At 38.0% G+C, this 25,098-nt stretch overlaps 1 protein-coding gene across 2 annotated transcripts in view; it reads left to right on the top strand.

Annotated features, from left to right (window-relative positions):
• Positions 1-25,098, top strand: part of LOC127452285 (small G protein signaling modulator 3-like) — a 37,007-nt gene that overhangs the window by 5,753 nt on the left and 6,156 nt on the right. For both annotated transcript variants that reach the window (XM_051717643.1, XM_051717644.1), the window contains exons 2-17: positions 5,031-5,112; positions 5,189-5,274; positions 13,866-13,929; positions 14,088-14,299; positions 14,634-14,741; positions 15,184-15,327; positions 15,429-15,624; positions 16,383-16,528; positions 16,715-16,945; positions 18,605-18,787; positions 23,527-23,682; positions 23,778-23,832; positions 23,979-24,028; positions 24,159-24,311; positions 24,522-24,592; positions 24,697-24,745. In XM_051717643.1, the coding sequence (XP_051573603.1) occupies positions 5,106-5,112; positions 5,189-5,274; positions 13,866-13,929; positions 14,088-14,299; positions 14,634-14,741; positions 15,184-15,327; positions 15,429-15,624; positions 16,383-16,528; positions 16,715-16,945; positions 18,605-18,787; positions 23,527-23,682; positions 23,778-23,832; positions 23,979-24,028; positions 24,159-24,311; positions 24,522-24,592; positions 24,697-24,745 (1,911 nt within the window). In that variant the 5' untranslated portion in view covers positions 5,031-5,105. The remainder of the gene's footprint in view (positions 1-5,030; positions 5,113-5,188; positions 5,275-13,865; positions 13,930-14,087; positions 14,300-14,633; positions 14,742-15,183; positions 15,328-15,428; positions 15,625-16,382; positions 16,529-16,714; positions 16,946-18,604; positions 18,788-23,526; positions 23,683-23,777; positions 23,833-23,978; positions 24,029-24,158; positions 24,312-24,521; positions 24,593-24,696; positions 24,746-25,098) is intronic.

Genomic DNA, 25,098 nt, shown 5'->3' with positions numbered 1-25,098 from the left:
ACAATTCTAAATGTAAACATAATAATTATAATGATGATAATAATCACTGAAATATAAATCATGGTTTGAGGTGAATGTGTTTTTGTATTATTTTATGATTTAATCACAGATGTATAGGCTATATATAGAGTTGCGCTCACAAAGAACTGCCCTGTGGAAATAACGCGAAATGAACTCGAAGCATTTCCTGAGCTGAAATGTCTGAGGTCATTTAAAGCATTCTTATAGACGATACTATTCTTGCAAAAAAAAATTCAGAAGACTGAAACAAAGAGCGAGAATCCTTTTATATACGTGTGTTCCACGAGACAGCGCGTCAGACATGTGCATAGATGGCTTTTTTGTCATCTGTTCTTAAAAATATAATAATGTGTGTTTCTTCAAGAATGTGTCTGTGTGTCTAACAGCATTTCTTGTGTCATTCCGAATCCGTGACGTCTTACAGTTATCCACTATGCACATTATATTCGCTACCTGCAATTAAACGTCTTCTGTCAGTGGGTGTACTTTGCTCCCTGTGTAATTTGAAATGTTGGTAAAGAACATCTGGCTTTCAATGCGTTATTTAGGTTAATTTATCATGGGTCACAAACTCTTCATTAGGCAACTATTCTTTATTTAAGGCTATTCTATTCGTTAGACTATTGTATTGATATTGGAAGTTCCATTTATAATGTTTCCACCGGTATAAAATTTCACACCAGTGTTGTCCCTTGTACCGAGTAAAACTGGTAACACTGTACACCGTGGCAACCCTAATGCATATAGTAGTGTGTTGTCCTCTTGAGCATCAATGAATGTTTGCACCTTGTGTAATAGTTGTGTACAAGTCCCTCTATTGTCCTAAGTATCAAAAGCTTAATTATATATACACTGGCAGCCAAAAGTTTGGAATAATGAATTGATTTTGCTGTTTTGGAAGGAAAGTGGTACTTTAATTCACCAAAGTGGCATTCAGCTGATCACAAAGTATAGTCAGGACATTACTGATGTAAAAAACAGCACCATCACTATTTTAAAAAAGGCATATTTAATCAAATCTAGACAGGCCCCATTTCCAGCAGCCATCACTCCAACACGTTATCCTTGAGTAATCATGCTAAATTGCTAATTTGGTACTAGAAAATCACTTGCCATTATATCAAACACAGTTGAAAGCTATTTGGTTCGTTAAATGAAGTTTAACATTGTCTTTGTGTTTGTTTTTTGAGTTGCCACAGTATGCAATAGACTGGCATGTCTTAAGGCCAATATTAAGTCAAAAATGGCAAAAAAGAAACCGCTTTCTCTAGAAACTCATCAGTCAATCATTGTTTTGAGGAATGAAGGCTATACAATGCTTGAAATTGCCAAAAAACTAAAGATTTCATACAAAGGTGTACACTGCAGTCTTCAAAGACAAAGGACAACTGGCTCTGTCAAGGACAGAAAGAGATGTGGAAGGCCAGATGTACAACTAAACAAGAGGATAAGTACATCAGAGCCTCTAGTTTGAGAAATAGACGCCTCACATGTCCTCAGCTGACAGCTTCATTGAATTCTACCTGCTCAACACCAGTTTCATGTACAACAGTAAAGAGAAGACTCAGGGGTGCAGGCATTATGGGAAGAATTGCAAAGAAAAAGCCACTTTTGAAACAGAAAAACAAAAAGAAAAGGTTAGAGTGGGATACAGAGAATTGGAAAAGAGTGTTGTGGGTCTTCACCCCATTGAGCTTTTGTGGAATCAGCTAGACCAAATGTGTGTGAGAAGTGCCCGACAAGACAGCCACATCTATGGCAAGTGCTACAGGAAGCGTGGGGTGAAATGTCACCTGAGTATCTGGACAAACTGACAGCTAGAATGCCAAGGATCTGCAAAGCTGTCATTGCTGCACTTGGAGGATTTTTTGATGAGAACTCTTTGAAGTAGTTTAAGAAGTTATGGAAAAAAAAAAAAATTCAAATTGTAATAGTAATTTTTCACGTTATTAATGTCCTGACTATACATTGTGATCAGTTGAATGCCACTTTGGTGAATAAAAATACCAATTTCTTTCCATAAGAGCAAAATCTGTACATTATTCCAAACTTTTTGCTGCCAGTGTATATATAATTTTAATTGTTTTAAAATATTGCCTTAGTCTTTCTTTACTGTTACCAGATGGCCCAGACACAGAGACTACAAGAGTGCAAATTGAATGAAATCCCAGATGCAGTTTATTGTGCTACTCCAATCCCAATCAATAATTGCCCAAAGAAAACAAATTGGTACACAATATGGGACTTTTAATTATAAAGAAGCACGAAATACACATGGGACTCTTATTTTGAAATGTCTGTGCTCCCAGTTGTGAGCTCACCGATGGCTGATTCGCTGAGAAAGTGAATCTGACTCAAACTGCTTACCTGAGCTCCTGAGTTCAAACCCTCAGTTCTTTTCTGTTGATTCATGAAAACCCAGTTCAAAAGAGTCATTTGTTCACACCTCTTGCGCTGGGTTTGTTGTTGCATGCAGTGCAGCGAGCTTGTCAGAAACAGAACGGTGAAAAGCAGCGTGAGACACACTGGTGTTGTGCGCTCTAAAGATGTATTCAATAACACAAGATAATATCTGACGAAACCGCATATGAACGCATACAACCCGACTGTCGCCAGTGGCAACTAGATTTTAAATTATTGCCGCAATCAATTATTTTTGGTCGCATTTGCGACCATTTTAGTTGCAGTCTGGAACTCTGATATTAGTATCCGCCAAATGCGGGTATTTTATGCGGGCGACCATTGCTTTTGTACAAATTCATCGCGTTCAACAATAAATGTCAATTTTAGTCATTATCAGACTTTAAATTGCCTTCTGTGAGCAATGTTCCCATTATTATGCATAGTCCACAGGTTTATTTGTATGGTGTTGTGGACAGTATTTTTATAGACTCGAGTCTGTTGCCGATTCTTTATGTTGGGGAGTCTGACAGACAACGGATTGCTTTAATAAACTGTTGCAGAAGAAAATACTGTTGGATGCCTTGAACTAGGCTACATGTTGCGCAACCACAATAGTCTTCTTTTACACACTTTTGATGCACTCCGGTTACATTGAAGCACATCACTGAGCTCGGGATGTGCATAAGCGGTGTCGTGCCCTAGATTGGAGCATCTGTTATTAAATACCTCCTATTTGTTTTTGTGTATTTATCAGTTTATTTATTGTAGGGATGCCCTTAGTGTCCACACGTCCCCCAGAAATATGTCCACCAAAACATTTAGTTGTGATATGATTTTTTTTTTGCATCAGTGCTATTGTATAATAAGAAAAATGTAAAATAATTACAAATAATCGTAAAACCGGTTAACCGCGATGGTAATCTCACCATCAAAAACTCACACCGCGGAATCCCTATTTGTTTGCTCAACCAATGGAAGGGGGAGTGGGGGGTTTATTTACTTTACGGAAGACAGTGTGTCAAGTTTAAAATTACGCCAGCTTCAAGGGCCACATTGACCTCCAAATGAAAAGTGAATGAGTGCCGTGCTGTGTTTCCGTCAAGCCTGTGCTTATATTTCAAACAATTTAAAATTTGACACACTTTTGCAGCTGACCTCTCAGTCTCTGTGAAGTGTAGTGGACAATTCAGATGACACATTACATGGTCAATGCCACCAATGCAGCTCTTAACATGTCGTGAATAATGCTGAAGCTGGCGCATAGACTTAAATTTTTATTTATTTATTTATTTATTTATTTTTACATACATGGAATCCCCTTAAGAAACACTTTCGATCAGGGTCTAGTGAACCCTAAACCAGCCTGTTTACACAGAGATTCCTGTATATAAGGCCATTAGTCGACTAGTTGTTCAGGCAACCCTCCCACTTGTCGATTTTGGAATTATGTAGTGTTACACATCCCTATTTTGGACTGCTGTATGCATTAAGAACCAACTAACCAGTGAGTAACAGTCAGGAAACATGTATTTCTACTGTATTTTGCAACTTATTGTGACATTCAGGCCCACACAAGTCATTGTGACATCAACAGATGTTGCTGTTCAGCAAGTGTGATTATAAGGCTCAGATATTGTCATCGTAGCTAAATAATCATATTTTATATCTTCACTGAGATGGAGCTTCTAAGACCAGGGACTTGTACTTGCATAATGCATATCCAGATAACATCTAGGTTTTTCCATTGCTTTCCTTCGACTAAACACACACACGTAGGCAGAGCAGGAATATAAGCTCTGACATTGTGTTAAAGTGCATTTATAGACCATTCCGTCCCTCCACTCCCAAACAGACTTGCTTTGGATTTAACACAAATGAGGAAATGAATTGTTCATTAGCATACCATACCATTTTCAAGGGCTTTTAAAACACTTGGGCAGAAGAGTCTGTAATGTCCTCAGAAGACCAAAGATCTACAGCAGCACTTGTAAGTGAGAATCCAGTAATAAGAACCAGGATCAGGTTTGCTTCAGACTCTATTGATGTGGGTGGCCCTATAATCCCATTCCTCCTCTTGCATCCCTAATGGGTATATCATGAGTTTAATTGAGAAACAAAGACTGCCTTATACTGGGCTGTAAACACAGCTGATGTCAGTGTTATGAAGAGAGAAGTCATGCAAGGTTGCGTGCTGTCTATGGGCCTATTGGTATAATACATTTTTCAAAACATGCTGTGCTGCTGAAAATTTTGCTCGTTGTTCTGTATGTCTCTGTTGATTTGGAGAACTGGAGCATGAAGGAATACAGTATTAAGGTGCATGCAGCTCAAGTTTAAACTTTGAAAAGCGTTCAGCCACTTCCTCATAGCATGCCTTTTTCTGTCCTTAAATTTCACTAAAGTGGCTTTGTTATAAGATGTTCTGCTTTGCTGGTGCCTTTGTTGATTTCTTAAAAACACACATGATTTATTTTCACAGACTCATTTGCATTGACTATCAAGTAATGATTCTGTGTGTGTTGATTATTTAACAGTGTCTTGTGGGATTGTGAAGGGATCAGTGTGTGGTGTGTTGACATTTGGTTTGATTTGCTCTCCTTGTATAGGGCCTTTGAAACCTGACCTGCTCTAGTCCATCTTCTCTTTAGGTGCTAAAGAAGCACTCTTCAAACTTCAGGACCATGTCAAGTAAGCACTCCTGAATATACTGTATACTCAAAATAAAACTGCAGTAGATGATAAACTGTTCTTATCTTTTTAACAGGTAGTTACACTCCTGCCCCAGGGGGCCCTTTTTCAGCCCTCACACCCAGCATGTGGCCTCAGGACATCCTAGCCAAGTACTATCAGGTATTTCACTCATATTGCCATCAAGTTCTTAGTGGTTATGTTTTGATAATGTGGGGTTTTTCCTGCATTTAAATTTCCCAAGCAAAATTTCAAGCCGGAAAACAAAATGAATGATATTCATCTCTCATTTGCCGCTTTATATGCGCTATATATGCTTCTCATCTTGGACACATGTTTGTACAGCGCGACTGAAGCTTGGTTTTCGTGCTCAGTATGATGCGACTTGTGCATGCCATCACAGAACGACTCACGCAAGGGACCTATTCTGCTGGATTATTTTGGCATGCGCTAGGGATGGGCGGATCGATCTTAAAGTATCGATACTTCTGATACTGGTGTTGTATCAAAAATATCGATCCTCACAAAAATATCGATTCTAAAAAAATAATGTTAAATAGGGATTTTATCATTTGGTTACCATGAACATGAACAATAATCATAAGCTTGAAAGTGAAATAAAAAGGATAAAGTCATATTAGCAAATACTTGTGCAGGATGGGAACTATTTCTTCTTCCACTCATCTTAACATGCTGAAAGACGCAAGCAGACAAGTGCTTGCACCGTCACATGGATTATTCAAACGAGGGATCAGTACCTTTTAGAGGTAATGATAGAAAATCAGAGAAACAGCTTCTGGAGTAAATTCACACTAAAATAACAACATATCTAAAGGTGACATTTCTTATAATGTCACATTTAGACATGTCATATTCTTAATAATAACTATGTGTGGTAATTGTGTGGTAACTATGGTTTAAATAAATCCCATGGTTAAACTATAGTTACTGTAGTGAAACCATGGTTAAGTTTGTAAGGGTAAACAAAACCGAAGTCTAATGATTTTCTGTTTAGGCTCACAAATATAAAAAATAAAATAATGACTTGAATTATGACTGAAAATAATATATTTTAAATTACCCATTAAATCCCAAGAAATCACAAAAAAATATACACTACCGGCCAAAAGTTTTGAAACACTCATTCTTTATTATAAATATTTTTTAATTTTTTTTTTAATTTAGAATAATAGTAAAGTCATCAAAACTATGGAATAACAAATGGAACTATGGGAATTATGTTGTGACTAAACAAAATCCAAAATAAATAAAAACTGTGTTATATTTTAGCATCTTCAAAGTAGTCACCCTTTGCCTAGAATTTGCAGAAATGTACTTTTGACATTTTCTCAACCAACTTCTTGAGGTATCAACCTGGGATGCTTTTTAAACAGTATTGAAGGAGTTCCCATCTATGTTGGGCACTTATTGGCTGCTTTTCTTTATTATTTGGTCCAAGTCATCAATTTCAAAAACGTTTTTTTTTTATTATTATTAAATTTTAGTATTATAATGAAATAAATTAATATGGTGGCACAATTATATTTTTGTCTACAAAACTAATTTCAAACATTTAAGCATATGCCTTCAGATCAAAAGATTTTTAAGATCATGAGAAACATTTCAGTCAAGTGTTTCAAAACTTTTGACCAGTAGTGTGTATGTGTGTGTGTATGTATGTGTATATATATATATATATATATATATATATATATATATATATATATATATATATATATATATATATATATATTATACACACACACACTTAATAGAAATATCAATATCGACGATATTGGACTTGAAATTATTAATATCGGATCGAAAAGAATATAAGTGGTATCGCCCACCCCTAGCATGCGCCAAAATAAAGGTTTTTAAATACAAATGATCACCCTTACTAAATTTGATCAAGATTTTACAGCAGTAACAGTAACTGTGGTATATTGGCAAATAGGTTCCTAATAATTTTAGTAATTTTAAAAATATCTGAAGGCAAACAAGGTCAGTTTATTTCCATTCAAACAGAACATATATTACGTACAGTAGGAGGAAAACTTTGTCGATATGTCTTGGTGATTCAGACTTTAAACGGCTTTATGTACTTTATGTGGTTAGGTCAATGTAGCTCGTTTTTCTAGAAAGAAAAAAACTAAATTTAGTTTAGTTTGATTTCACTTAGCACTTTAAAGTTAAAAAGTTATGCGTTGTATTCAGAAGGTTCCATATTCACTCACTGAGCACTTTATTAGGAACACCTGTACACCTACTAATACATGCAATAATCTAATTAGCCAATTGTGTGGCAACAGGGTCCGAAATTAACACCCGCCAAGTGCCAAATGCGGCTGGTGTCATATGCCACTGGTAGGTGCTTTTTTTGTCAGCTTGTAAAATATTGTAACATGTTCCAGTTTTGTCATCAAGGGGGTTCTGTAGGTCTTCAGTCAGTAAGGTTGCAGGTCTTTACATGGAAGGACTCTCATTAGCTAGTCCCGCTGCTCATCAAAAATCTCAGTTAGCAGTAGGGATACCGCGCTCATACAGTTGAAGTCAGAAATTTACATACACTTAGGTTGAAGTCATTAACTCATTTTGTAACCACTCCACAGATTTAATATTAGCAAACTATAGTTTTGGCAAGTCGTTTAGGACATCTACTTTGTGCATGACATGGGTAACACTGTGTAATAAATATTTTTTTATTTTTTGGTTCCTGGGTAGTAAGTGTTATTTCCTAATTGCTTATGCCTCAAAAGCATAGAAAATGGCTATTATTCCCCACAATCTTTGCTTTTGTGACCGAGACAGTGATATTTTGAAATTTACCTATTTCCAGTGAGAAAATGGGCGAATTTTTGTCTTTTCATTGACAAAGTCAGAAAAAAACAACATATGAATCCAAATTAACATGTATTTATACTAAAGTAATACAAAAATGACTACAAAAGACTTTTCGAGAATTACGATTATACTGTAAATCACTTTCAAAAATCAGCCCCCAAATGTAGTCTCCCATCATGTTCTCGTTATACTGTCCTTGGTAGCGGCATTTAAAGTCCAGTATGTCCTGATGGAAGAGCTCGCCTTGCTCCTCGAAGTACGCTCCCATGTTCTCCTTGAATTTATCAAGATGAGCATCAAGGATATGGACTTTGAGGTATTTCAGAGGTACCCATACTACCCCAACCAAAAAGACCTCAACAACTTGATTAGAGATCTTGGTCTCACCAAGTCCAATGCCAAGCTTTTGACATCTAGGCTCAAGCAGTGGAACTTGTTGGATGAAAGTGTGCAAGTCGCAGATCAGAGGAAGCGTCACCAACCTTTTTCCAGCTTCTTCACCCGTCAAGATGGGCTCTGCTTCTGCCACAATGTGACCAGTCTGTTCGAGGCAATCAGAATTGCCTGTAACCAGAATGAGTGGCACCTCTTCACTGACAGCTCATCCAGGAGCCTCAAAGCTATGCTGCTCCATAATGGTAACAAGTACCCGTCTCTTCCCCTGGCTCATTCAGTGCACCTCAAAGAGGATTACAACAGCATCAAGACCTTGCTGGATGCCTTGAAGTATGATGAGTATGGCTGGGAGGTCATAGGAGACTTCAGAATGGTGGCATTCCTGATGGGTCTCCAAGGCGGTTTTACCAAGTTTCCCTGATATCTTTGCCTTTGGGACAGCAGGGACACTAAGACAGGCAGGACTGGCCACAGCGGAGGAACAACGTCAAGTGGAAGCCACTGGTGGACCCCCGGAAGGTGCTGATGCCACCACTGCACATCAAATTGGGCCTTATGAAACAATTTGTCAGAGCTCTAGATAAGGAGTCGGCAGCCTTCAAGTACCTTCAAGACTTCTTCACTAAGCTGTCTTAGGCAAAGGTCAAAGCCGGTGTCTTCGTCGGACCACAGAAAAAGAAGATCCTGGAGTGCAATGAATTCCCCAAGAAGCACACTAGTAAGGAGAAAGCGGCTTGGAACAGCTTTGTCGCAGTGGTTCGGGGCCTCTGGGCAATCACAAGGCTGAAAACTACGTGGAGCTGGTTGAGACTCTGGCGAAGAATTACAGTACAATGGGCTGTAGGATGTCCCTCAATGTCCATATCCTTGATGCTCATCTTGATAAATTCAAGGAGAACATGGGAGCGTACTCGGAGGAGCAAGGCGAGCGCTTCCATCAGGATATACTGGACTTTGAACGCCGCTACCAAGGACAGTATAAGGAGAACATGATGGGAGACTACATTTGGGTGCTGATTCGTGAAAGTGATTTATAGTATAATCGTAATTCTCGAAAAACTACTCACTTCTAAGTCTTTTGTAGTCATTTTTGTATTACTTTAGTATAAATACATGTTAATTTGGATTCATATGTTGTTTTGTTCAACAATTGTTTATAGACAGATAGTTTCACTTTTAATTGACTATATCACAGTTCCAGTGGGTCAGAAGTTTACATAAACTAAGTTAACTGTGCCTTTAAGCAGCTTGAAAATTATGTTAAGCCTTTAGACAATTAGCTTCTGATAGGAAGTGTACTGAATTGGAGGTCTACCTGTGGATGTATTTTAAGGCCTATTTTCAAACTCGGTGCCTCTTTGCTTGACATCATGGGAAAATCAACAGAAATCAGCCAAGACCTCAGAAAAAAAAAATTGTGGACCTCCACAAGCCTGGTTCATTCTTGGGAGCAGTTTCCAAATGCCTGAAGGTACCACATTCATCTGTACAAACAATAGTATGCAAGTATAAACACCATGGGACTACGCAGCCATCATACCGCTCAGGAAGGAGACGCATTCTGTCTCCTAGAGATTAACGTAGTTTGGTGCAAAAAGTGCAAATCAATCCCAGAACAACAGCTAAGGACCTTGTGAAGATGCTGGAGGAAACAGGTGGACAAGTATCTATATCCACAGTAAAACAAGTCCTACATCCACATAACCTGAAAGGCAGCTCAGCAAGGAAGAAGCCACTGCTCCAGAACTGGCATAAAAAAGCCAGACTACAGTTTGCAAGTGCACATGGGGACAAAGATCTTACTTTTTGGAGAAATGACCTCTGTTCTAATGAAACAAAAATTTAACTGTTTGGCCATAATGACCATTGTTATGTTTGGAGGAAAAAGGGAGAGGCTTGCAAGCCGAAGAACACCATCCCAATCGTGAAGCATGGGGGTGGCAGCATCATGTTGTGGGGGTGCTTTGCTGCAGGAGGGACTAGTGCACTTCACAAAATAGATGGCATCATGAGGAAGGAAAGTTATGTGGATGTATTGAAGCAACATCTCAAGACATCAGCCAGGAAGTTAAAGCTCGGTCGCAAATGGGTCTTCCAAATGGACAGTGACCCCAAGCATACCTCCAAAGTTGTGGCAAAATGGCTTAAGGACAGCAAAGTCAAGGTATTGGAGTGGCCATCACAAAGCCCTGACTTCAGGCCTATTGAAAATGTGTGGGCAGAACTGAAAAAGCATATGCGAGCAAGGAGGCCTAAAAACCTGACTCAGTTACACCAGTTCTGTCTGAAGGAATAGGCCAAAATTCCAGCAACTTATTATGAGAAGCTTGTGGAAGGTTTAACAAAAAGTTTGACCCAGTTAAAAATTTAAAGGCAATGCTACCAAATACTAACAAAGTGTATGTAAACTTCTGACCCACTGGGTATGTGATGAAAGAAATAAAAGCTGAAACAAATCATTCTCTACAATTATTCTGACATTTCACATTCTTGAAATAAAGTAGTGATCCTAACTGACCTAAGACAGAGAATGTTTTCTATGATTAAATGTCAGGAATTGTGAAAAACTGAGTTTAAATGTATTTGGCTAAGGTGTATGTAAACCTCTGACTTCAACTGTACATGTATGTGTGGAGCCGGTGTTGTATTGAACCGGCTGCTCTTAGGAGCTCCTTGGCTCACACTCACACGCTCCGTTTGTAGCAGATTACCACAAGCAGAGTGCTAATTCACTTCATACAGACTATATATTTATTTAATTAAATAGCAGCCATTTGCAGTTTAATAATCACTTTGAGTCACGTAGTGACCGGCTTTTCCGGAGGTGAAAACTTCTGTAGGGTGTGTCTACAGCATTTACACACTGCTGTCATGTGTAACTGACCTATTAGAAAATGTATACTGTGCTGATTAATTATGCAGGAAATATTAAACATTAGCATATACTGTATCTGTGATTATTAGAAGAAATTAATTGGAATATCTGGCTAAATACAACATAACTGGTGACATTAACAAGCCTGTAATCTTATATTACTCTTGAATTAAAAATATGGACAATCCCTTCACATTATGTAATTTTATGTTCCTAAACGCTGGGCTCAACACAAGATCCGACACTCACTCTGCTTGAATCATAATCGAAAGTTGCTCTTTTCTCTTTTGCATGGGTAAATAAACACTTGACAGCATAAAGAGCTTGAGGAAAACATGCATCAGTCCAAACGCAACAGCCAGCATTATCTAAAGTTGTGAAATACATCAGATTTTTTCTGGCATCTTCTTTTGACCAATATCCAGTTCAGACACTCTGAGAACTTAAGAAACAGCTATATTTAAAGGGCTCAAGTGCTGGAAAGTGCAGATTTATGGGCTTTTTGTTAATATGTCCATTCGCACTTGATTAATATTACCAGGGGTTATGTTTACAGGCCATTTTATAGTAGAGAAATCACGCTGTAATTTTTACCGGCGCAAGAACGTGCAGTCCATGTAAAGTCTGGGAAAATTACTGACATGACTGATTTGCAAAGGATTAAAATGACTGAGAACTGAGAAGCTCTGGTAATTATTACATTACACCACGTCCCCAATATAAAACGAATCTCATCCAAATAGGGCTTAATACTACTACTACTACTACTAATAATAATAAGAAATCAATAGTAATTGTATAATATTTAAGCAATATCTCACACCTGTGATGCTCTGTTATGCAACACTTTATTTGACAAAAATAACTCAGAATTTCTATTTTGGATTGTGCTGAATAATCCACCTCATTTGATAAAAATAACAGTATTATGTTGAAAATTATTGCATTACACAGATATAACTATTTTCATTTGATTAAAGTTTTAATTAAATTAACTTAGACACAATTTTGATGATAATATTGAAATAAACTGTTGATATGGATTTCAGAAAAAAATAAAACAAAAAAACAGGGATCAGTATCAGCGAGTACTGAAAAGGAAGTATCGGTATTTCTAAAAAAAAAAAACATTTATGAGGACATCCCTAGTTAGCAGTAAATCTATGAGACGGCTCTTTTTTGTGAATCTAAAAGACTTATGAATCAGTTGGGCTGACTGATTTAATTGACTCCATAAGTGAATAAACTGAAAAATAATTCTAAATGGACTATCTGGCAATTAAATATTTCATAAATAATAAAAGATACAATTCTTTAAAAAAGCAGTTCATTTTTAAACATGCTTACAGTATTGTTTATTTGTCTCTCATGTCTGTAAAATCCATTTGTAAAATGCAATAAAAATTTTTTTTTAAAAAAATAATTAAATAAAAATGGCCGGTAAGAAATCTAACTGGCTGGTAAATGTTTTCATCTACCAGCCACCTTGGCTGCTGGGCTGGCAGACCCTGTGTGGCAGGAATGCAATGCATAAAATCATCCAGATATGGGTCTGGAGCTTCAGTTAATGCTCACATCAACCATCAGAATGGGTAATTGAATGCAATTTTGACCTTGGCATGATAGTTGGTGCCTGACGGGCTGGTTTGAGTATTTCTGTATCTGCTGATCTCCTGGGATTTTCACACACAACAGTCTCTAGAATTTACTTGGAATCGTACCAAAAACAAAAAAACATCCAGAGAGTGGCAGTTCTTTGGATGGAAACGTCTTGTTGATGAGAGAGGTCAACAGCGAATGACCAGACTGGCTTGAGCTGACAGGGTATGGTAACTCAGATAACTACTCTGTACAGTTGTTCTGAGCAGAATAGGCCATCAATACCTGATATTTTTTTTACTGCCTGAGGAAGACCCAAGTGGTCGAAAAATTGTCTTTTCTATTAAATTACATGGGAGCATTTATAGCAGTGTGCCGTTCTCTTCTTGTTTCATGAATTTTGTCAATTTTTGATTGTGCACCTGCCTTAATGTTTGGATGTGCGCATACTACTTCTGCTCTACAACAGCAGAAGACCACGTCGGGCACTTTATTAGGACCAAAGTGTTCCTAATAAAGTGTTCAGTGAGTGTACTTGGATGGTGAAAAATAACTTGTATCCAGTGTAAACATGAAACGTTATTATTTTATATAATATATTAAATAAATGCAATTATGTAATAAACCAACTTTGAGCATGTGGATGACCATATAGGTCAGTCACCACCAAAGACCAGTTTTGACCCAGGAAAAACCCTGATAATGCTAGTATATTGTAAGGCTGGGCAATATGGCTACAAAAATAATATCTTGATGTTTTTCGACCAATTGACAATATTCAATATATATTTTGATAATTATAGTGCAAAGTTTACAAATTACAACTTGAAGCATGCTGTTTTGCAGCTGTTTTAAAACAGTCTGCCTATGTCTAATAGGGCAGATAATTGCTTTTATTGGCTGATACATCGGTGCATTGCTAATTGATACTGTTAGTGCTAGATTGAGAAGTGTCGATAAAAGCTATTCTTCAGTTTTAAAATCTTTATTGTCATGGGAAGTTGTTCAATTCTCACAGACACTGTTCTGATTGTTGCAGAAAGACCCCAGTATGGATTCGGAACTACGATACGATGAATTTGGGTTCCGGATGGACAGTGAAGGTTTGTTGCTTGGTGGGAACATCTGCACTCATCAAAAGTTAAATAACGTGTAAATGTAGTCGAGTTCTCTTCTGTTGCCTGCGGTATGATCTGGTGCTGTCATTCTTTCCTCTTGATCGTCATTCTCTTTGATGAGCAGTTGCTGTGTTTGTTTTCAGATGGGGTGGAGACACGGAAATGGCTGCATGGTGAGGGAGCCCCTCAAAGAGAAGACCCTCAGCAAAGACTTCGCTGGCAAGCCCACTTGGAGTTCACCCACAACCACACTGTAGGAGACCTCACCTGGGACAAGATCTCCCCCAACTTGCCCCGCTCAGACCGCCTTCGATCACTTGTTCTGGGAGGCATACCACACAGCATGAGACCACAGGTTAGCATTGAGACAGAACATTTTCTTTTGTGTGTTTAGTCTCCACATCATATTTAAGGCAATCTTTCCATTGTTACACACCATCAGGCATCTAATCTGCTGATGTCATGTTCCCATGGCAACCATGTTTATGCTTGAGGGAATCTTAGTGTCACTGAAATAGGACGTGATGTATTTCTAATGTCTTGTTTATGCTGTATTGCTATTTTAAGAGTTTCCCAAGAGAATAGTAGTATCTCATCTGTGTTCTTCCAACCACTTTTTTGCTGGATCTTTGTGTATTTATCTGTCGCCCTCTGACTCTCCACACTGTCTCTTTCATGCATTCCCTCAGTTGTGGATGCGTTTGTCAGGGGCCCTGCAGAAAAAGAGAATATCAGAAATATCTTACAGAGAAATCGTAAAGAACAGCTCTAATGATGACACCACAGCAGCCAAACAGGTGCGTGGTATCTCTGCCACAGATCTGTTGTAACATGGTGATTTGTTTATACAATTCATATGATATCCTCTTATTGTAAATATTAAAGGGATTTTTATAACGTTCTAGTATAATATAACTTCCTTTCTTTCATGGAATACAAAAGATTTTAGGCAGAATGTTAGCCTAACATCTCCTTTTGTGTTCCATGATAGAAAGTCTTTTATTTGATCTAAAGAACCAAAACTTATGATACCATCATTGTAAGATTTTATTGTTGATTTGACATGATATTGAAACAAAGCTTGGCAAACAGTTTTGGACATTTCTTTTGGAGTTTTTGGCATTCATTCCAGTGTATAGGATCTGTCCTTGCATGACCAAAAAAAAATAGGGGTGTTTTGCGAAAATGATCTTCCAATATTCCCTTCATTGTGCCCTTCTCTCTTCATCTCTGTTGCAGATAGAGAAGGATCTTTTGCGGACCATGCCCACAAATGCATGTTTCAGCACTTTGTCAAGTGTGGGAGTGCCCAAGCTCAAGCGGGTCCTGAGAGGGCTGGCATGGCTTTACCCAGACATTGGATACTGTCAAGGCACAGGCATGGTGAGAGGCCACCATATCACATACTCTACGACTTTCTGCAATCTAACATTCTGGTTATTGACTCAGATATCAGACTCTTTTGTGTATGGTCTCTGATGCAGGTGGTGTCTTGCCTGTTGTTGTTCCTGGAGGAGGAGGATGCTCTTTGGATGATGTGTGCTCTGATAGAGGACATACTGCCTCCCTCTTACTTCTCCTCCACTTTGCTGGGAGTGCAGACTGACCAGCGTGTGCTCAGACAGCTCATAGTGCAGTACCTACCCCGCCTAGATCAGCTGCTACAGGAGCACGACATTGGTGAGACACTCACAGAGAGCCTCACAGCTGGAGAGATTTTTAGACAATGAATTCACTAAAAAATTCACATTTGCCAAAGAGACTGGATTAATGAATGCTGCCTTTAAGTCATGTTGAAATGATCATACGACATAGACATGGATGGTACCACAATGTCTTAAATAACTACTGGAGAAACTCTGGATTTTATTAAGCCCAGATTTTCCAAGTTAGTGGTGTGTTGTTTAAAGAAATCATGGTTGAAGCTATGAATACACTATCTATAGTTAATGGCAAAGTTTTATATTATTATATTATTATATTAAATGACTGTACAATTTAGTTTGTATGCAGGTAGTTTTTTACAAATACTAAAAGTAAACATAAAGTTAAAAAAATTATAAAATACATATGTAAAGTATCAATTACATAGCTAATATGCACCCTTTACACTTCAGTTTATTGCACCTATGTTCAAAGGCTCCCTGTCTTTGTTCCTTGGTAAAAAAAGACCAAGAAATATGAAATTGCACAACAACCAAAATCACTTGAATGTACATCATTTTGTTATTATGACTTCCAAACTCAGGAACTTCCAAGGAGGGCTTGAAGGCAACATATAATATAATATGAAGTAATTGTGGCTCAAGCTTGATGACAAAAGAGACAAACACATCAATTGTATGTAGAGAGGGGGATGTAATGGGACCTCATATCAGTACATTGTGAACACTACATCTGACTACTATTAATGTGATCTTTCTTTACTGTCCTCTTAGAGCTGTCTTTAATCACACTGCACTGGTTCCTCACTGCCTTCGCCAGTGTGGTGGACATCCGTATCTTGCTGCGAATCTGGGACCTGCTCTTCTATGAGAGCTCTGTGGTATTATTTCAGGTCACACTGGGTATGCTGAAGATCAAGGTAACTCACCAACTCCTTGGTTGCGTCACACTATTGATTGACTTGGTAGAAAAAAAAATACAAAAAAAAACATTAACTAAGCCTTCATATGTCAAACAAGGCAATGATGAGTGTTTGTTTTCACAAACTTGTATACTTATTAATATTTGATATGCCAATAACCATTAATCCTCTTGGATGGTAAAGGAAGATGAGCTGGTGTCATCTGAGAACTCGGCATCAATCTTCAACACACTATCAGACCTGCCCAGTCAGCTGGAGGATGGGGCGGCAGTGCTGGGAGAGGCCATGCGTCTGGCAGGATCTCTGTCTCAGGAAAACCTGGATGCACACAGACACAAGCATCTAGCCTACATCCTGGCAGAACAGGCCCAGCACAACTCCAACAACACCCATTCCCTCAACAACTACAACAAGGTTAAAACATGAACACAGTCTCTGTGTAATGCACATACTTTAGCATCTCAGTGACAGTTTCCTACACATTTAAAGAGAGAGTTCACCTAAAAATAAAAATTAGATACCTACCATCATGTTGTTTCAAACCTTTATGGCTTTTTTCTGTTGAACACAAAGGCTACGTTCACACTGCAGCTGAGTGTGGCCCAACTCACATGTGACACAGATCTGTTAATTGGATGACCATGTGAAGAGTCACAAGCACTTTGAATCTGAAATTTCCATCCGATCTGGGCCACTTTCATATGTGGTAATAAATCACATGCATAACTGATTTTTTTCCAATATGCCTTCAGTTTGAACAGCCAGGTCAAATGTAATGTGAATTTTTATATCAATGTAAATCAACATTCGTCACTTGATCCAACTGGTCTTCCATTAATTGCTGATATTTTATTAGATAGTCATTTATGAGAAGTGTCCTATTCGGGTGAAAAAAAAAAAAATGAAACTTTACATATTAAAATAATGAACATGTCTAGGTTTGTTACACGTAGGCCTGTCACGATTATTAAATAATCTGATCGCGGTTATTTGATCCAACCGTGGTCATTTGAGATAACCGCAATTATTGTGCACTTCAAATTCCAATCACATTTTAATGCCCAAATAAGGATATTTCACGCAAACTCCCACAAAAATCTAAACTAACAAATATAAACTTCACGCTTAACTCTATTTCTGTGGTGTGATAAAATGATGAAACGAAATCTCAAAGGTTTTACTTTGAGAAATAAGACCTCGTGGGCTTAATCAAAGTGCATTAAAATAACGTGTGAATTAGGACAGAAATATTTTACTATTGCATAATATAATATAATTCAGATATAATAAAAATATATAACAAACTCATTGTTTATTTTTACTAAAGCTAAATTTGACCTAAAAATATATTTTTTAAAAATTGTCATTCATAAGTTTTTAAAGCATTAAAGGGAAATCATATATCCCTATTTATTTTATAATAAATGTATATATTTGAAGAGATATATGTAGAAATCACTTCTTAAGGTGTATGAAGCACACATGCACCTTAAGAAATATGACGATTTTAATGACAGTTAATCGTGAAAGCTCTAAAAGAGACAATTAATCGTCAGCCAAACTTTATAATCGTGCTAATAGTTACATGCATGCTCAGGGAGTGTCATATGCATGCGGGTCAGTTAACGAGCGTCGGCTGTTCAGACCAGTGTCTGATATGGGTTACATTTAAAATGTTGTGTGAACAACCTTACAAAAAAAATCTGATTTGAGCAGAAAATCAAATTTGGGCCCCATTCAGCTGTGGTATGAACAAAGCCAAAAGGAGATGTCAGGCAGAAGGACAGCCTCTGTCACTATTCACTTTCAATGCAAGATTTAATTTAAGGCAATGGTGACTGAGTCTGTCATTTTCTACTTTTGTGTTCCATGGCAAAAAAGAAAGTCATACAGGTTTGGAACAACATGAGGGTTGGTAAATGATGACAGAATTTTCATTCTTGGATAAACTATCCCTTTAAATGTTAAACTTGTACTTAGTCTCTCGAAAAATGCAAGTTATGATTGCCTCGTATGAGGCATTGATGTAAATTACTTCTCTCAAATGACTTAGCCTTGTGGGTAATTGTGCAGGTGGTGCGCAGACAGAGCCTGCGCAGGAAATCCACCCTGAGCTCGCTGCTCTTCGGGGAGGACGAGGTTGAGGCGCTGAAGGCCAAAAACATTAAACAAACAGAGTTGGTGGCGGCATTAAGAGAAGCCATCAGCCGCACTGCAGAGCACTTTCACTGCCTGGACCCCCGCAATTGCAGCACTGTAAGAGCTACTCAATCACAGCCATAGTATATCACATCTAATTTAATTAGAAGTTGAACGTTTGCGTTATCAGGAGCACAAAAAACAAAACACTGTGAGTCATTTACCACTGCAATAAGCTAATCTGATGACTCACTGAATTGGGCCTATGCAACAGGAAATTAGCAACATGCTCACATTCCCTGCAAACAGATCATGAATCATGTAGAAACTTGGGTTGTTAATCAATTATAATAATTAATGGCATCAAGCTGGATAACTCATTTAATAATACTGAATTCCTCTCCATACTGTAAAATTAAAATGAGAATTGATATAACTAATATATTGATATACCGTGTATATATGAGAGTGGAGGGTCGCTCCAATATTGGAATTTCTTTATATAGCATAATATAGAAAGATAAATATATGTTTAACATAATTTTTGCTATTAGTTTTCAGTTATTTGTTTAGGATCTATTATTTGCACACGGTTCTGATAGTACCATTTTGTGAAGCACTTGAAATTGTATGTTTTTTGTTAACTTGGATTCTTCACTCTCTCCGGGTATGGCACGGGACCCATCTTTATGGTGGTAGCTCGTGAAAGGAACATTGGCACGCTCCTTCCCTCCATAGTGCTAGGGTTTTCTCCTTGGGCAAGAGAAGAATAACCCTTAAGCCTCCCTTACTAGGGTTACAAATTTATCTTTGTTTTACTTTGATACTCATCCCCTGTGGGGACCTGGGGTAGGATAGATCCCCAGCACCCTCTTGCTGTTCGTAAAAGTTGACAAATGGGGCAACTTCTTTGCCCTAAGTTGCAACCTGTGTCTGTGGAGGAAGAGGTTCTGGTACTTGAGGAGTGCGGTTAGCTGTGGCTTTCCCAGGTCCAACACAGTGCTTTGGCTCTAACTTCATATAGACGGGAGGTTGGAAGGACCCGATCCAATCAAACAGCTAGACATGACGTGCCCTAGATAGTCTTTGGCAATTCAATCAGCCATATTTTACTCATCCTGAAGGCGATGGCTTAGGGTCAATCAAGTAATTTGAACTCTCAGTTCTTCTTGCTCGAGTATATCATCTCTGTATCTCTGGTGCATATCTGCAGGAGATCCGCGGCTCTGTGCATCCCCCGTTGGGCTCCGAGGTGGGTGGGGAGCAGAGATGATGAAACCAAATAATACTAACATGGCTAACAAACAAACCCCAAAAAGACTAATTTTGGATCAGAATTCGGATGACTATTCAGAGAATGGTTGTGTGTGTTCCCAAAAAATTGGAAACTGGCAGAGGTTTATTCTTCTTGAATCTTTATCATCTGACCAAGTTATCCCCTTTCGCAATACAGAAAGGATTCTCCGGTATATCAGGGACTGTCAAAGATGTGAAAAAGTTGAGGTCTGGTCAAATCCTCGTGGAATGTGCAAAGAAAGCTCATGCTGATTTTCTAATGCATGCTAATATATTGGCTGGTGTTCCTATGAAAGTCTCTTATCACCCACATCTAAATAACAGCAGAGGAGTAATCCGTACAAGAGAACTTCAGGATATGGATGAGGTTGAAATAGCCTCAGAATTAACACAGCAAGGAGTAACAAATGTGAAGAGAATCACAATCAAAAAAGGAGATCAAATAATAAAAACTAGCATGTATATAATGACTTTTAACAAATCCCAGCCTCCAGAAAGGATCCGATTAGTATATTTGAGTGTTCCTGTTGACATCTTCTTTCCTAATCCTTTGAGATGTTTTAATTGCCAAAAGTTTGGTCATGGCTCTGCTGGATGTAAGAACAAGCCTATTTGCTGTAATTGTGGAGAAGAAGGACATGTAACTTGTTCAAAGCCATCAAAAGGTATTAATTGCAAAGGTGACCATCGAGCCTCATCAAAAGATTGTCCTATTTGGATCAAAGAAAAAGAAATCCAAAAAGTAAAATGCCTTAAAAAGATGAGCTACCTGGGAGCACGCAAAGAGGTTGAGAAGCTGACTAACTTCAAATTTGAAAAATCCTTTGCCCCTGTAGCTCAACTGACGTCGAATACTGTGGAATGCCAAACAGATGTGACCTGGTTAAATAAAGACAAACCACAACTAATTAACAAAAGTTAAATGTCCTCAAAAAAGAAGGTGCAAGAAACCCAAACTTCAAGTCAGACTCAAACCAGTGAAGATCAAAGCTTGATAGTGGAGAATTCTCTCTCTTCAAAGGGAAAGAAGACACAGCATGGCACAAGAGCACAACATCCAAAGGCTAGTCAGGAAAGTAGATCTCAGAAGATTGAACACATAAAGGACATCGATATGAAGGGGATATTAGTGCCCCGTAGTCGTAGTGCCTCCCCTAAGGGTAGGAGTAGAGGGCATATTCCCGTTCTGCCCACCTGATGGGTAGTCACATTATTCAGTGGAACTGTCGAGGAGTTAAGGCAAATTTTGCAGAACTTCAGCATCTAACTGCTATGCTTAATCCTCTTGCTGTTAGTCTCGAAGAGACACATTTAACACCAAACAGCACTTTTTCTCTGAAACAATTTATAAGTTTGAATGCATATGGCCCAAATATACATCATCCATCCGGCGGGGTGGCCATCTTATTAAGACAGGATATAATTCACAGTCAGATCACAATAGACACCCACCTACAAGCAATAGCTTTACGTATAACTCTCCACAAAACCATTACTTTGTGCTCAATTTATATACCCCCTGTTGTTACCGTGACCTTGCAAGATTTGAACAAACTAGCTGACCAGTTGCCATCCCCTTACATCATTATGGGTGACTTTAACAGCCATAGTCCATTATGGGGAGGAAGCCACACTAATGTGAATGGTAAAAGAGTTTAAGACTTTATTAGTAATAATGCTCTGTGCCTCTTCAATAATGGTTCAAATACTTACACCTGGGACATGGAACATATTCTGCCATTGACTTGACAGTATGCAAGCCCAAGTTATTGCTTGACTTCTCGTGGAAAACCTGGGATGACCTATGTGGAAGTGACCACTTCCCTCTGATACTCACCTCTACAAGACTAGACATCCAACAATAAACCCCAAGATGGCAACCCAAAAAAGCCAATTTGTACATTTTTCAAACCATGTGTTATGACAAATTTAACATGGTGATTAAAAATAACCAAGACCTGGCAAAAAGCTTTACTGACACTCTAATTGAAATAGCAAATGAAACTATTCCTAAGACATCATCAAAGCCCCATTGCAAGTCTAACCCATGGTTCAATGACAACTGTAAAAAGTTATTAAATCTCGGAAAAAAGAAGAGAGATTTTTCAACAAACATCCAACAACAGAGAATCTTGCAAGATTAAAAAGGTGTCTGTACAAGCACGCAGAATCATTAATGAGACAAAAAGACAGAGCTGGAGGAGTTTTGTATCTAGTCTTACATCAGATACACCAACCAAAAAGATCTGGGATATGATTGAAAGATGAAAAACAGGGGAGGTGGACCACAAATTCAACATTTTAAACATCAAGGCACTCTATTAACTACAAAACAGGAAATAGCAAATAAACAAAGTCTTTTGTAAAAACTCTTCACTAGAAAACTGTCGACATAATTTCAAAACATACAACAAGAACAGAAACCCCTTGATTTCTCATCAAACAATATGGAATCATATAATCAGCCTTTCACAATGGAGGAGAGCTTTAAAGTGTGCTCATAATACAGCAGTTGGATCAGACAAAATTAATTATGAGTTTTTGAAGCATCTGCCCCATACAGTACTACTGCTCCTCCTGAAAATTTGTAATACTATCTGGAGAACAGGAAACTTTCCTTCATCCTGGCAAGAAGCAATAATTATACCATACCAAAACCAGGCAAGGACCATTCTGACGCTAACAATTATCACCCAATAGCACTGACCAGCTGCCTCTGTAAAACTATGGAGAGAATGGTCAATGACCGTCTAGTGTGGATACTAAAGTCTGTCCACAAGATCAGTGAATTCCAGTATGGGTTTAGAAAAGGAAAAAGCACAGTGGATCACCTTATTAGATTGGAATCATTTGTACGGGACAATTTTATAAAAAACAAAGAACATGCTCTAGCCGTTTTCTTTGATCTGGAGAAGGCTTATGATACCATTTGGAGATATGGCATCCTTAAAGATCTATATGAAATTGGACTCTGTGGCAAATTTTTATTTCCAATTTCCTGTCCAATAGATGTTTCCGTGTTCAGATAGGAACTACCCTGTCAAATTCACATGTACAAGAACTAGGGGTCCCTCAAGGAAGCATTCTCTTAGTTACACTCTTCAGTATCAAAATAAATAGTATAGCATATGTTATAATGCCCAATATGTTTTGCAGTCTATATGTTTATGATCTGTGCATTTTGTTACAGAGGAAAAAATCTGACCTAAAAACCTTACTAAATTCCTTTATCTCTTACAGGTGGCAGATAGAATGGGACGAATGTAAAAACAATAAGCTTTATGAAGTAAATCCTAGTATAACCATTAATCTTTTCTTTAACTTTAAAAATAGACATGATCAAATTGTATATACTATGGGTCGAATACATTATTCAAGACTGACACATGGGTTTTATTAAAAGGTGAAGAACCTCTGTCATGTCTTCCCTGTCAGACTATTAAACACATTTTATTGGATTGCGCTGTTTTTAATACTATTAGACAAAGGTTTTATTCAGAAATTAAGCTTAATAGATATTTTTAAAAATGCATCTTCTAAAAATATTTTTCTCTTTTTAGGATTTGACTCCTGATTACTCTATGGAGAGTCATCAAAGGGATCATGAGAACTTCCTGGTCGTATCTCGGAATCGTCGGAGAAGAGCCAAAGCCTTACTTGACTTTGAACGGCATGACGATGATGAACTGGGTTTTCGGAAGAATGATATCATAACAGTAAGCACCTACTATTTCTGTCATCTGAGCATGTTAACTTATTCTAGTTTTTTGTTTTTTTTTCTTTATCTGTTTACTTCTGTGCCCATTGTTAGATCGTCTCACAGAAAGATGAGCACTGCTGGGTGGGAGAGCTGAACGGCCTGAGAGGTAAGCTGTGATACAACTATAACATTAAATCAAACTTCCAAAGTTGTTGTAGCGTTAACTACACTCAGAAAACCTTAAAACAAGAATGTGTTAAAGCAAAATCGGTACATCAATCAGTATCTCCTGCAACTCTTGAATCTTTTTAGGCTGGTTTCCTGCTAAATTTGTGGAAATCTTGGATGAGCGAAGTAAAGAGGTATGTGCGGTTACATTTTTGTGTAATGGCTAAACAATGTCTTGGCTTTAAGACTGTCTCATAGTATCTGAGTTTCTGATAAGTTCATTTGCTTTTGTGCTTTCTAAAGGATATCTGTGTTGTCTTTCAGTACTCTCTGGCTGGAGATGACACTGTTACTGAGGCAGTGAATGATCTGGTTAGAGGGACATTGTGTCCTGCACTCAAGGCTATATTTCAGCATGGCTTGAAGAAGCCCTCCATACTGGGTGGACCCTGTCACCCCTGGCTCTTCATTGAGGAGGTACCTATTAACACCTTCAAGACTTAGAATGAATTAGAATATTAGCACATGTAAATATGGTACTGTAAATACTACTTGGCAATAGAGAGGTTTATTGTTTTCTTTACTACATACTTATTTTGTAGCAGGTTGTTTTCTTATTTTGAATGTGTAGATGTATACTATATGTTAGTAGTATATGCAAAAGCTGGTTGTGTGTATTGATCACAGGCAGCCAGCAGGGAAGTGGAGAGGGATTTCAACTCTGTGTACTCCAGACTGGTGCTGTGCAAAACCTACAGGTGAGACCCATACAAATATGGACATGGAGGAACCTAACTGCAAAACTTGCTTCCTTAAAAATGCTTTGTTGATGTTATAGCTGGTCTGATCCTTGTCTCTTCAGGTTAGATGAAGATGGGAAGGTGCTCACACCTGAAGAACTGCTTTACAGAGTGAGTTTGAAATCTTCATTTTCATATTCATGTTAAACTGTCAATTACACCATAGAAAAATCATTAAAGGGATAGTTTACCCAAAAAAGAGAACTAATTTCCACATCCTCATGTTGTTCCAAATCCATATGACTTACTTTCTGGCGTGGAACACAAAAGGAGATGTTAGGCAGAATGTTAGAGACCGATAGCTACAGTCACCATTAGGCATTATTATTATTCAATAATCGTCTGATCGCGGTTATTTGAGAATCATTCCACATTTTACTGTCCAAATAAGGGATTGAACAATGCATTAGAGGGTCTCATTCAACTGAATTCTGACCGTCTCACAAAGCTGCATCCTAGACTGC

Source organism: Myxocyprinus asiaticus, chromosome 14, assembly GCF_019703515.2.
Source record: "Myxocyprinus asiaticus isolate MX2 ecotype Aquarium Trade chromosome 14, UBuf_Myxa_2, whole genome shotgun sequence".
Lineage (NCBI taxonomy): Eukaryota > Metazoa > Chordata > Actinopteri > Cypriniformes > Catostomidae > Myxocyprinus > Myxocyprinus asiaticus.
The sequence above is the reverse complement of the archived record's forward strand: the minus strand, read 5'-3'. Positions and strand labels throughout refer to the sequence as shown.